Below are 12,601 nucleotides of genomic sequence, written 5' to 3' on the forward strand. Positions count from 1 at the left end.
AGGTTCTAAATTAAGCAATTTCCATCCATTCTTGATGTGGCTTCGCATACTTCTAATTTTCATTATAATATCCATGGTTTCACCACCCAAAATATTCCTTATTAGTTTGATGGGAGATTTATTATTAAATGCTTTAACGCCTGTTTTAACAGTACACTTTACAGATGTGGTCTTCTTTTGTTGCTTGATGTTGTGCAGCTATTTTTTTATGAAGTTTTTTTTTTTTAATTTTCAGACCAATTGTAGATAGTGCAGGAATAATAAAATACATACTGTTCATTCATTTTATCTTTCCTTCTATGGCATTTGTCAGAAATATTAATTTTGTTGCGTTGTCTTATTTTTAAGTACATTGCTATTTAATGTTTGGTTATTTATTATTGGTAGTATGATTTTGTATATAGTTTTCTTTAAAGATTTGTGTATTTGCTTTCAACGGTTTAGGTTTACAAAGCTTGGTCATGTTTTTTCTGCTTCATGAATTTGATAGTGCATTGGAATTTAGATTTCTATAACATGATGCCCTTACAAATAATTTCTTTTGTTTATTCCTCTTATCTGTGTATTTAAGTATGATTTCTGTGCAATTGTTCTACGAATGATTGTGGGAAAATTTCTTCTCCAAACAAGAGATAAAGTGGTTTTGTCTGTCCCATTTGTTTCAAAATATTAAAATGTTTAAAAGAATAATATATTTTTAAACTAATCATCTCAAGTACGTTTTCTGCAAGATTAGGGAGTTCTCTCAAACAAGCACTTTTGCACCATCTTTTTTTTTTTTAATCTTTTAATTGGCATGCATTAGAATTTGCAAATTCCGTAATGCTTTCTAATCTTTAGAATTTGGTAATGAATTATCCAAAATACTTACAACTTCCAAGAATTTGTTTTGAAAGCACTTGGAGGAGGAATTATGGTTATTGTAAGTATTGAATTGACTATCTTGTCTGTCTGTATGTGACTGGAAACTGGATGCTTAAGATTAGCTTCCTTAATGTGCTGCACTCTTCAATCACTGCCCTTTTTTACTGCCTCAAGGTGAAGATGTGCAGAAGGTTTTAGATGAGTGGAAGGAATATAAAATGGGAGTGCCAACTTATGGTGCAATTATTCTTGATGAGACACTTGAAAAGGTAAGTATGGAAATAATTGTGAAGAACTAGAGGGGAGGAGTATGGCATGTGCTGGTACAATAATCTTTTTGTAGTTTACATTTGTCATCTGGAAAAAAAATCCACTTTGGATTCACAAGAACTTGACACATATGAATTGTTGAATGCATATGGAGGTTGAATATGGGAATAAAATATTGGAGACAGTAAATACTCTTCTACTTGCTTCCCTATTCAGTCTTGCTTTTTAAATTCTATGATGCTATTAAAAACAAACAAAAACCAGAAAAAATACAGTTCTTGCTAGAACTCAGAGACCCTGTGGGTGCCTCTCTCCTGTCTGAGGCCCCTTTTTTGCAAGGAAGCAGGAGACAGTGAAGGGAAGAGATCTAATACAAATTTCTTAGGGTAGTTATTTGCCTGTTGTGTTTTGCAGGTTCTTTTGGTTCAGGGCTATTTAGCAAAATCTGGTTGGGGATTTCCTAAAGGAAAAGTAAATAAAGAAGAGGCTCCTCATGATTGTGCTGCTAGAGAGGTAACTTCTATTTGTTTCCCTCAAATTTTTTTTTTTTCTTTTGATTTAAATGATATTTTAATGAGAGCAAGGATGTCTGTATATGTGTTAGATGAAAAGACAATTTATTTTGCTATTTCTTCATTGGAATTGGATAATTTTTTTATTCTTATTGCAGTGTTCTGCTGTAGCATGTAGTTCTTTGAGTTAGAGTGATAACTGAAGGTGTGGTTATGCGGTTTAAAATAATGTTTGATGTTTTTCACTGCTTTATACTAACACACAAAATGAAATGGATTCTGCTTTGAAAGATCTGTACCAAATACATTTGAATTGACCTTTAAATATTACTTTATGTTTAACGAATGTAATAAATATTAATATTATGAGGCTCCCTGGCTTTTGGAATATTGAATCAAAGAGCCAACAAAATGTAAAATAGATAGAAGAATTGAAGTTTAGCTTGTATATAAACTTGGCTCTATGAAGAGGCCGTAGAGAGTTGGATATTGTATGTTGCCATGTGAAAATTGTGAAGAACTTATATTCAGTGATAAAGGGGCAAGCATCAATATATGTGGCAAGTAAACACTAAAGAAAATACTCCATGAGGTCTTTTGTTTCAGAAAACCTTACAGAGCTGTGTGTTAAAAATAGCCTGTGAAAGGGCAGTATTTGTATAAACTCAGTGTTCTTCTAGTATAATACGGCTGGAATTTTTGAAAGGAAAAACAGAGATGAGGGGAAGCAGCAAGGTGCTTTAGTTTTCTTCATCAATCGGTGTCAGAGAAGTTGTGGACTTCTTCTTAGATGTACTTCTTTAAGACGCATGAATGAAAAATTGTCTCATTCCCTGACAGTGCTGTCAATACCACTATGATATTTAGTATTGACCTGAAAAAGGAAAATAGGACGTTATATCTTAACAGTGCAATCCCACGCAACAGATGCAAATGAAAAGTACTTTTATATTAGCACTTCTTGTCTTTGAATGTAGACTGTTTTGATACTGTACTGGCTAGCTTGAGGAGAAGGGGATTGCCCCTCCTACTGCCTAGTCCTCTGTAAGTAAGTGATTGAAATTTTACTAGGCAAATGCTTCTGGGGTTGAGCTGAGGGATTACAACCCAAGGGAAAGCAGAGCAGAAAAAAACATGGACAACAAAACAATGGACACAGGCATGAAAGTGGGCACAGTTGTACTAGGAAGAATATGATAATTGTGTTTTTAATTTAGAGAATGTATTATATTACATCAGTGAACAACTGTTGCTTTTTTCTGTTTCTGTGAAGGCAGACAGATCATCATTGTGGATAAGCAGGCAAAGTCTTGAAAACTTGTGTTGTCAGACATTGTAATGTCCATGGAATCTATGCATAGATCTTTTTCCTGCTTTTCCTGGAGCCAGCACACAGTTAAAACAGTGAACTGCGCCTGTATGCGATCTGTTTGAGGAGATCTCCACTGCTTTCTTAGACAGCTCAGTAGTGTTTCAGAAACTGATGGAAGATTAAATGGTTGACCATCTTTACAGAATAAGTTTCTGTGATTAATTCATTTAACTTATCTGCAAGAATCGTTTAACATTGGTTATAGTAGTAACATTAAGTAGGAAGGAAAAGTATATATCTCTTAACTGAGACAATTTTTTGTTGTTTTCTAAATTCTGCTTAATGCAATTAGATGTGAAGATGATTTGCTTTCCCTTTTTTAAGGATATGTATGTATTGATGTAGTGGTTTGAAAGCGAGTAGTTAAATTGTTTGCTATGTATTAAATGCTTGTGTTTTAGCATCTGTGCTTAATTTCTTCTGTGTTTGTAACTCATTTTTCAAGTCATTTTGCTGATTTTGATACATGCTCTTGAGCACAGGGTATCTTGTGTATTACCTACTATAATTTGTAGTTGTTTGTTTTTATTTTTTGCTGTTCATACCCACAGGCAAGACCACAAGCTGTATGGTTTCTAGTCAACACATCACTGTTTCAAGAGGCAGCTAAGCTTTGCAACTTTGACAACTAAGGAAAACATTTAAAAGTTTTTCTTTTTTTAATGCTTTGTAATGCCAAGTACTTTGCTAACTTAAAGTGGAGTGTGGGGAGAAGAGGCTTTTTAATTCTAAGTTTGGTCTTCAAAAATTTGACAGTAATCCTGCCTCTGGATTATGTACTGTGGGGCTTAGTAGTACTAGAGTTAATAGTCAGTTCTTCAAGTGATTGTCAACCTGCATTTTCTACAATCTCAACAGAAGCATTTAGCAGTATCAACATGTTTTCTGAGAACTTCCTGTGGAGACTGTGAGGACAAGAGAGTTTCTAGCAATGACTATTTACTTAGCAAGCTTTTAGACACAATCTTATCTAAGCTATTTAGACTTTTGGTGTGACTCTCTCCCTGCAATACTAAGTTTGCATATTTTGGAATGTTGTCAAAAGTATTTTGAAATGTGTTTTTATCCTTCTTTAGAAACGCAGACCATAAAATATACTAAATAAACACTATTTTAAGCCATATTAGTGACCTTTATCACTGTAGGTGTAACTTCCTTTTTTTTTTTTTAGTTTTTTTTCAGTTAGCTGACAATGTAGTTTAAAAGTTGTTGTCATGGGGAATGTGCAGTCTGAATTTCGTAGTAAAAATTACTGGGATTTGTTATGGATGTAAAAAGTATTTTTCATATATATATATATACACACCTTCTACCCTATATATATATATATATATATATATATATATATATACATACACACATACACACACACCTTCTACCCTATATATATATATATATGTATGTACATATATGTATATATATGTGTATATATATATATATACACACCTTCTACCCTATATATATATAGGGTAGAAGGTTCATGAATTAGAAGGAGCATTGGATGAGAGAAAAAAATTGAGCTGCGAGTGAAGCTTGCTAGAATTTGAAGACATCTTTACACCCAGAATAGTGGATGCTGTGAATATGACTTGAATGCGTGAAGCAGCTGGAGCCTTCCTATCCATAACAATAAATAACTATGTGAAAGTGTAGTAGGGTTGTTTCTACCTGTTACTAGTGATCTTTTTGTCTAAGGGAAATGTAAACCACATAAGATCTTAAATACATTTTCATTATTGATCATATACCTGTATATCAAGTGGTTCTCCTCAGTGGCCTGCTGTCACGAATAGGTCTGAAAAGTAGTTGTCTTGCATTGTGATGGCAGGTTCTGAAGGGATAAATTTGAGTATACATACTGATCTAATTTATGTGCTTCTCAGGTGTTTGAGGAAACTGGATTTGACATAAAAGATTATATATGTAAAGAAGAATACATTGAGCTGCGAATTAATGACCAGCTAGCAAGGCTGTACATCATTCCAGGAGTTCCCAAGAACACAAAATTCAATCCCAAAACTAGAAGGGAAATTCGGGTATGTGTTAACTTGTTTAGTTCTTCAGGTACCTTGTGGAGTTTCATTTTTAAAATTCACAATCTGTAAAATAATAAGCCTACCATATGTGATGGATACTTTAAGCACTAGTAAAATAGTTTTGTTGCTATAGTCTTGCTTACTTGCTGCAATTCTAATGCCAAGGTTGATTCTTGACAATCTATAATGTCTTTACTTGTCACGAAGTGCATGCAATTAAACTAGAGTTCTTACCTTCTTTCTTAAGTAGCATGTGTTAATAATTCATTTTATTCCAACTTGTGGATGTATATACAACTATATTCTTGTAAGGGTGTAGTTATTAATTGATATACAAAACCTTAGATATTAAAAGGGAAAGCTATGGTTTGTGTACAGTCAATGAATATACAAATGATACAGTATATTCAAGAGCTTGGCTTATGTAATTATTATACTAGAGCAGAAAAGGACACTCACCCTATCCTGGGCTCATGTAGGAAACTCCAGCGGAATGGATCTCCAGAAGAGATCCTTCCCCACTGGTGGTCAGCTCTTAAATGGGTCCAGGAGAGGCAGAGCCAGGCTCCACTCCTTGCTGCAGCACAGCTGAATTGCCTTCACCTGTGCTCCTGTGGCTGACTCACTGCTTGCCTCAGGTGATCAGAGGTTCAGGCTGTGATTCAGCAGCCCCATACAGTTTGTCTTCTCTCTTTCATTGTTAATACTGTCCAGACTTAGAGAATAATGCATTTTAAGAAAGGGTTGGGAAGGGGGAACAACATCAGGAACTGCTGGTTTTGGTGATCTGTGCAGGCTTTTAAAAGATCCTGTGGAGAGAAGACACAAAGACTCAGGTAGTAGATAAGTATACTCTGTAGTAGACTTGGATATTTTGTTCCTATTGATAATGCTCACCATCTTTGATGTTTTAATATCTTTCTTGTATTATAACTTACTTTAGAACAGCTATCCCCATATTTTCATGAAGATGGTACTGCTGAACAGGGCATCTGGCTTTCTAAATAGGAAAATGAACTAATAGTTGATGGCACAGGAGTCTGTTATTTTTTCGCACTAGAGATCTGTTTTTCAAAAGTGATTCAACACTGAGCTTCAGTAGTACCACTTCAGTTGCAAATAAAAGAGGATGAATAGCAAGGTTCTTTTCAGTGAAGAGTAAATACCCCTCGCACTATCTTTTCTTCACTCCTACACAGATGTTCTCTACTCTGTATAGTTATTATTATAATAGGTTCTTCTCTTACTGGTGAAGTATATTCTTCATCTGATCTAATGAAGATCCACATGTACCATTTTAGTATTACTTGCAGAGTTGTACTGGAAAACCCTTTCAGTTTATAACTTTTCCATAACGTTCCTCTTAACCGGACCTGGGATTTTGCGGCTAAATTCTGCCATGGAGAAGTTTGTGTAGGGCCTTATATACTATGCATATTCAAAATTCCTGGTTTTTCCCACTCATTGCAAAATGTAAAATATAGAGTTTTAATTGTTAAAACTACAGTGTAAAAATTCTAATGTGTTTTTATCCTCTTTTTTTTTTTTTTTTATTCTATAACAAAATTTGGAACTTATTCTGCAAAGAAAATTCACTTGTTTCTGATATTTTTTTAAACTTGTATGGGTGGACTAGTTTTAAATAAAAGCAGCAAGATTACTGGTGGCTTTGAAAATTACTTAAATCCTCTCCTATTTTATGGCACTCATTGTGCAGTGGGTTTTTTCTTTGCTTGTTTTTGTGAAATGCTTATTCAGGATTTAATTGCTGGATAATACATTTCAAGTTTTAGGTATGTCTTCTAAGTATGAAATATGTGGTTCATTATTCCGCAGTTACAGTGGATCAATCAATTCAATCATTAGATAACATTTTGTGGAAAGTGCCGTTGCAGTCTGTTTAAATCTTTCTTTCTAATTTTTTTATTAGGAATATGTTCTGGTTTAAGCTGGCAGATGGCTCAGCACTGCAGTCATTTGCTCAGTCTTCCCTGACTTCCCAGTGGGATGGGAGAGAATCAAAAGGAAAAAACAAACACAGTAGAACTTGTCAGCTGAGAGAAAGCTATTTACTAAGAGAAAAGGATAATAATTATGACAAAAATATACATACATCTATATATCATATATGATTCATATATGTATGGCACATATATGAAATACACATTATTCATATATATATGTGAATGTATATAACCAGTGATGCACAAGCAATTGCTCACCACCCCCAACTGATGCCATCTAGCCCTCCTAGCAGCACAAGAGAGCCAGAAGAACTCTCATCCCCTTCAAAAATCCTTCCACATGATGTCATATGGTATGGAATATCCCTTTGGCCAATTTAAGTCAGCTGTCCTAATTCTTTCCTCCCAGCCCCTTAGGCCTTTTGCTGGGAATGGCTTGATTCCATACAACACTGCTTAGCAGCAACTATAGATATAGTTGTGTTAGCAACATTGTTTTTCTCCTAAAGCCAAAACAAAGCATAGAACCAGGCACTCTGAAGAAAATAATTCTGTCCCAGATGAAACTAATAACAATATGTTTTATACACACTTGTAAAATTCTCTGAGGCTATGGCAGTGGATATTTTGATTTTTTTTTCTTGTTTTTCTAGAACATTGAGTGGTTTTCCATCGATAAATTACCATGCCACAGAAATGACATGACCCCCAAGTCCAAGCTAGGTTTGGCACCTAACAAATTTTTTATGGCCATTCCTTTTATCAGGTATGTTCAAGATGAGGTAAATGCTAGGTCAGTGCCTTTTAAAAAACTTTCATTTCTTTAGATTTCTTTTAGTAAGCAGATCTTTTTGAACTTCTGCTTGCTTCCAGGCCGTTGAGGGAATGGATTTCCCGAAGGAATGGAGGAAATTCCTCAGATAGTGACAGATTTTCACCTACAGGGAGCACACCCTCTAAGCCCAACTTGGAAAAACCTAGGTAAGAACCAGGTCAGTTTAACATCTCCACACCCTTTTGTAAAATATTGGTCATACAAATCTGATTGTCCTTTCTCTGAGGAATGTATTCCAGTAATAGAGTGTGCTAATTAAAAATAAATAATAATTAAGGGTTTATCTCAGAGGCCTGTAAACAGGATTGAAAGTTAATAGTTTTGTTGTCATTTCAAGTTATTTAGTAAATTCTGAAGTGTCCAGAAATTAGGCAATTCCTTGAGTCTTGTTTGTAGGAGCAACAAAAAAACAAAAGACATGAAAACAAAAAAGAACAACAAAAAAAAACAAAACAGAAAAAGACTCTCTAAAGATGAAGCGGTGTTGTAAAGTAACATAACATGTAGTAACTAGATAAAACCTATGTGAATCAGTAGAGGAGGAACAAGTGCTACTGGTTTTTCTTTCAGCTAGGATAAAAGTGACAGGGCAAACTTAAAACTCGGACTTCAGTAATGTGAATGAGGTCAGCAACATAATGTATTATGAACGATAATGTGGGCTTAGACTGCCGCTGATGTTGAACTTGGTCTTCCAATCTGCAGCCAAAACAAAGTTGGATGAGTGAAATGATTGATATTACATTTTCCACACTAGATTACTTAAGCTTGTCTTCCAAGTTGTTGTCAAATGCAGAAGAATCTTTGTATTTCTGTTCTGCAACGAATAGACTTTATGATGTATTGTAAACTCTTGTTTTCATGTACTAGATCCAGACTTCGTAGTAGTCAACAGCTGTTCACTGATGGCTCTACAGGAGAGCAGTGGGTGAAGCAAAAGCAGCAGCAAAAGCCATGTAATCATCCTGAGATGTCTGAAGTGTTAAAAACAAAGGTAGGTTATTCCTTAGTCAAACATGTGCATCTGGTCTTAATTAAAATAGATTTTTTGGTAAGTGTTCCTCCCTGGAACTAAAAATACTGAATTTTATGAACATACATGCAAAATAAAAAACAAAAATTTAAAAAAAAAAAAACAATGGAAGGGAACAAACAAAATATAAGGACTTCTTGGATTTAGTTTATTTGCTTGGTACCGATGTTAGAAGTGATGGATATTAGATGGTAGTTGTGTTACGTTATATGTAGGTAGTAATTATTTTTCAGTTTAATTTCAATATATATTCATTTTCATTTCAAGACATTGTGGTATCTTTCATAATTTTGAAATATTTTGGGTATCACTGGTATGCATGTTGTAGTTGTGTAAGAGACTAAATAGCTGATGACTTGAGTGCATGATTGGCTAATTTCAGTGTACTGCAGTTTATCTAAAAATCATGTCAAATGGTTTAGGGTTATTTGGAGGAAAGTAGGAAGTGTCAGTAATGTCTTATGCTGCCATTTAAACTCTTCTCTTGACTACCTTTTGGACATAATGGCAGAGTCAGAGCTTGAAGGGCAATGGCAGAAAGCAGAATCAAGACACTCCTGCCCAAAAGAAGAGAAATGGAATCCACAGTCAACCAGCTAAGCAAAACCATACCTTGGTAAGAAAAATTTAGTGGCTATCTCAGTAGTTAACAGTAATGCTTAATACATGTCCAGGCAGAAGTCCTGCTAAGGGAATGTGATTTGTGTATCATAGATTATAGAATGACTTGGGTTGAAAGGGACCTCAGGGATCATCCAGTTCCAATCTCCTACTGTGGGCAGGATTGCCACCCACCAGATGAGGCTGCCCAGGGCTGCATCCAACCTGGCCTTGAACACCTCCAGGGATGGGGCACCACAGCTTTTCTGGGCAGCCTGTGCCAGTACCTCACCATCCTCTGAGTAATAATTTCCTCCTGGTATCTAATCTACATCTTTCCTCTTTTTAAGAACATTCCCTCCTTGCCCTGTCAGAGTCATATCATGTGTAAAATGATCTCCCTCCTGCTTGTAAGCTCTCCTCATGTAGTGGAAGGCCACAGTGAGTTCTCCCTAGAGCCTTATCCACGCTAAACAAACCAGCTCCCTTAGCCTTTAGTCATAGGAGAGGTGCTCCAGCTCTCTGACCATCTTTGCGGCCCTACTCTGGACCCACTCCAGCAGCTCTGTGTCTTTCTTATGCTTAAGGCCAAAGGCCTGGATGCAGTACTCCAGGTGAGCCCTCACAAGACCTCACAATGGCAGAGTAGAGGGGGATAGTCACTTCCCTGTCCCTGCTGGCCGTTCTTCTTTTGATGCATCTCAGGATACAGTTGTCTTTTTGGGCTACAGGTGCACACTTGTGTCCTCTGCAGAATTGCTGTCAAGGAATGCTTCTCCCAGTCTGTACTCATGTCTGTGACTGTCCTGACCCAAGTGCAGCATCCTGCCTGTGAACTTCTTTAATCTAACTGGGGTCATATGGGCCCCCTGCCAGCCCTGTCCAGGTCCCTCTGGACAGCATCCCTTCTTTTTGTTGTATTAACTGCACCACTTATCTTGAGGTCGTCAGCAAACTTGCTCAGGGTGCACTCAAACCCACTGTCTGTGTCATTTATAAAAACGTTACAGAGCTCTGATCTGTAGGAACATTTCCTACCTAATGAGCATATGGATCTACAAATAGTGCATCCTTCCTTTGAAGTTTGCATTTTGGAAGCCAAGCTTATTTTAGCTGTTGAAAAAATCAGACATTTCACTAGACAGCCCTTCTGCAGCTTTCCTAGTTTCAGTATGACTTAGTTTCTTAAATGCTTATGTTTTACCCATTATTGTAAAAAAACAAATTTTGATACAGAACGATTAGATATATTTATTTTTCTCCTCAGTAGCAAAAATGTTGATAAACAGACTTGCCTTGCATGCCATTATCTCATATAATTTCTAATTAAATTGCAGTATGACTTCTTTGGTTTGTTACCTTTGACATGCAGTGGTAACTAATCATTCTTGTCCCCAAAGTTTTGATGGCTAGGAGAAGACGACACTGAGATATCTGCTGCGTATTATCTCTTTGAAATTATTTCCCCCACAGTTCTTTCTCACTCAAATTCTGTGTTACTGATTCATGTGCAAATGTGAGCCCCAGTTCTCCATTCAGCACAGCTGGCTTTAGTTTCTCTTGATTATTGGCTTTAGATTCTTCCCATTTTGGTTGTTAACTTCTTTTTGATTTTCTTGTGAGAATGGAAACACAATAATCTCCTTCATTCTGTGAAGTTCTTTTCATAGCAAGAAATGGCTAGTCTGCTTTTAGCAGAAGAATGGAAAATAGAATAATTGACAGCAGAAATTTAACTGCATAGGAAAACAAGGTGAATCTCTAGAATCTTGATGGAAACTGGTGGAAATGATAATACTGTGTAGTCACAGTCCAAGCTCTTTAGTGACTTTACTAAATACCTCTGTGGTGTTTCACTTGCATTTCCATGATTGTTAATCTCTTGAAATTTAAACACTGCATGCCCCAGTGATAATTTTCTAATGAAGTTTACAGGCCTGTTCCCTTAAATTTACATAGTGCAAAGAGCCACGCTTTTCTCTGTTTGTATGCTTATAGCTGCATATCTAGAGCTAACATATCATCCCTGGAGAATTCTAAATTTGTGTCTCTAATGCATGGTAATCTAATTGGCAGTAATTGGCTACTAGCAAATACACTCCTCTTGATTTCTGGGACAAAGAATAGGCTTATGTATGTGCAACTTCAAGTCCACACCATCATGCTGTAAGACCTTCCTGTCTTACAACATTTAGAAAACAGAATTTTTGTTTTTCTTAAAAGCTTGCATTTTGAAAATGGTTGGTTGACAGTTACATGGTTAGGATTTTTGGATTATTAAGAGAAAATTCTTGTACTCAGAGTGGTGAGGCATTGGCACAGGTTGCCCAGAGAAGCTGTGGATGCCCCATCCCTCCAGATGTTCAAGGCCAGGTGGCATGGAGTCACGGGCAGCCTAATCTGGTGGGTGGCAGCCCTGCCCGTGGTAGAGGGTTGGAACTGGGTGGGCTTTAAGGTCCTTTCCAATCTAAGCCACAATATGAAGATTGCAATGTTTCTGAAAGATTTATGGAGACTTGGTGTTAGTAAGGTAACATCACAGAATTTATCCTGAGTTGTAAGTAACACAACTTCAAGAGGAAGCATGTCAAAGCAAAAATAGCAAGTATGTTTCTTAGCTAACGCTTAAGCTACACTCCCAAGAGATATAATGCTATGTTTTCTTAATTAAGTGTAATGTGTTTTTGTTCTCTTAAACCAGAAATGTGAAAAAAAGCTTACTCCAAGAAAACTTCAAGATAACTTTGAAACAGGTATGTACATTCTGAATTTCCATCTAAAGTCATAGAATCACTGAAGTTGTGAAAGACGACCTTTAGGATCATTGTGTCCAAACAGCAAAAGTCCAATACAATCCGTGTCCCTAAGCTCTATGCTCACACATCTCCAGGATAAGTGCCTCCAGGGATTCATGCTTTGAAGTCATGCACTGAAGGCTGATGTCACCCTGCTTACTATATTTGGGATTCTTTCCTTGTTTGCCAGTCTACCAGGTGTTATTTTCTAAGGAAGTCCATGTTAACCAAATGGAAAACATTTGGTTAACTTAATGTTGTAAAATATATTGGTTTTGCAGCTCTCCTCAGTTGTGAAAGTTATCAGATTACATCCTATT

General features: G+C 36.2%; 1 protein-coding gene across 2 annotated transcripts in view; it reads left to right on the top strand.

Annotated features, from left to right (window-relative positions):
- The window catches only part of DCP2 (decapping mRNA 2), a 31,705-nt gene that overhangs the window by 13,031 nt on the left and 6,073 nt on the right, over positions 1 to 12,601 (top strand). For both annotated transcript variants that reach the window (XM_085214550.1, XM_085214551.1), the window contains exons 3-10: positions 1,006 to 1,133; positions 1,549 to 1,647; positions 4,902 to 5,054; positions 7,672 to 7,784; positions 7,892 to 7,999; positions 8,724 to 8,847; positions 9,398 to 9,502; positions 12,188 to 12,239. In XM_085214550.1, coding sequence (XP_085070676.1) covers positions 1,006 to 1,133; positions 1,549 to 1,647; positions 4,902 to 5,054; positions 7,672 to 7,784; positions 7,892 to 7,999; positions 8,724 to 8,847; positions 9,398 to 9,502; positions 12,188 to 12,239 — 882 coding nt within the window. The remainder of the gene's footprint in view (positions 1 to 1,005; positions 1,134 to 1,548; positions 1,648 to 4,901; positions 5,055 to 7,671; positions 7,785 to 7,891; positions 8,000 to 8,723; positions 8,848 to 9,397; positions 9,503 to 12,187; positions 12,240 to 12,601) is intronic.

Source organism: Meleagris gallopavo, chromosome Z (genome assembly GCF_905368555.1).
Source record: "Meleagris gallopavo chromosome Z, MGAL_WU_HG_1.1, whole genome shotgun sequence".
In the NCBI taxonomy this organism is placed as follows: Eukaryota; Metazoa; Chordata; class Aves; order Galliformes; family Phasianidae; genus Meleagris; species Meleagris gallopavo.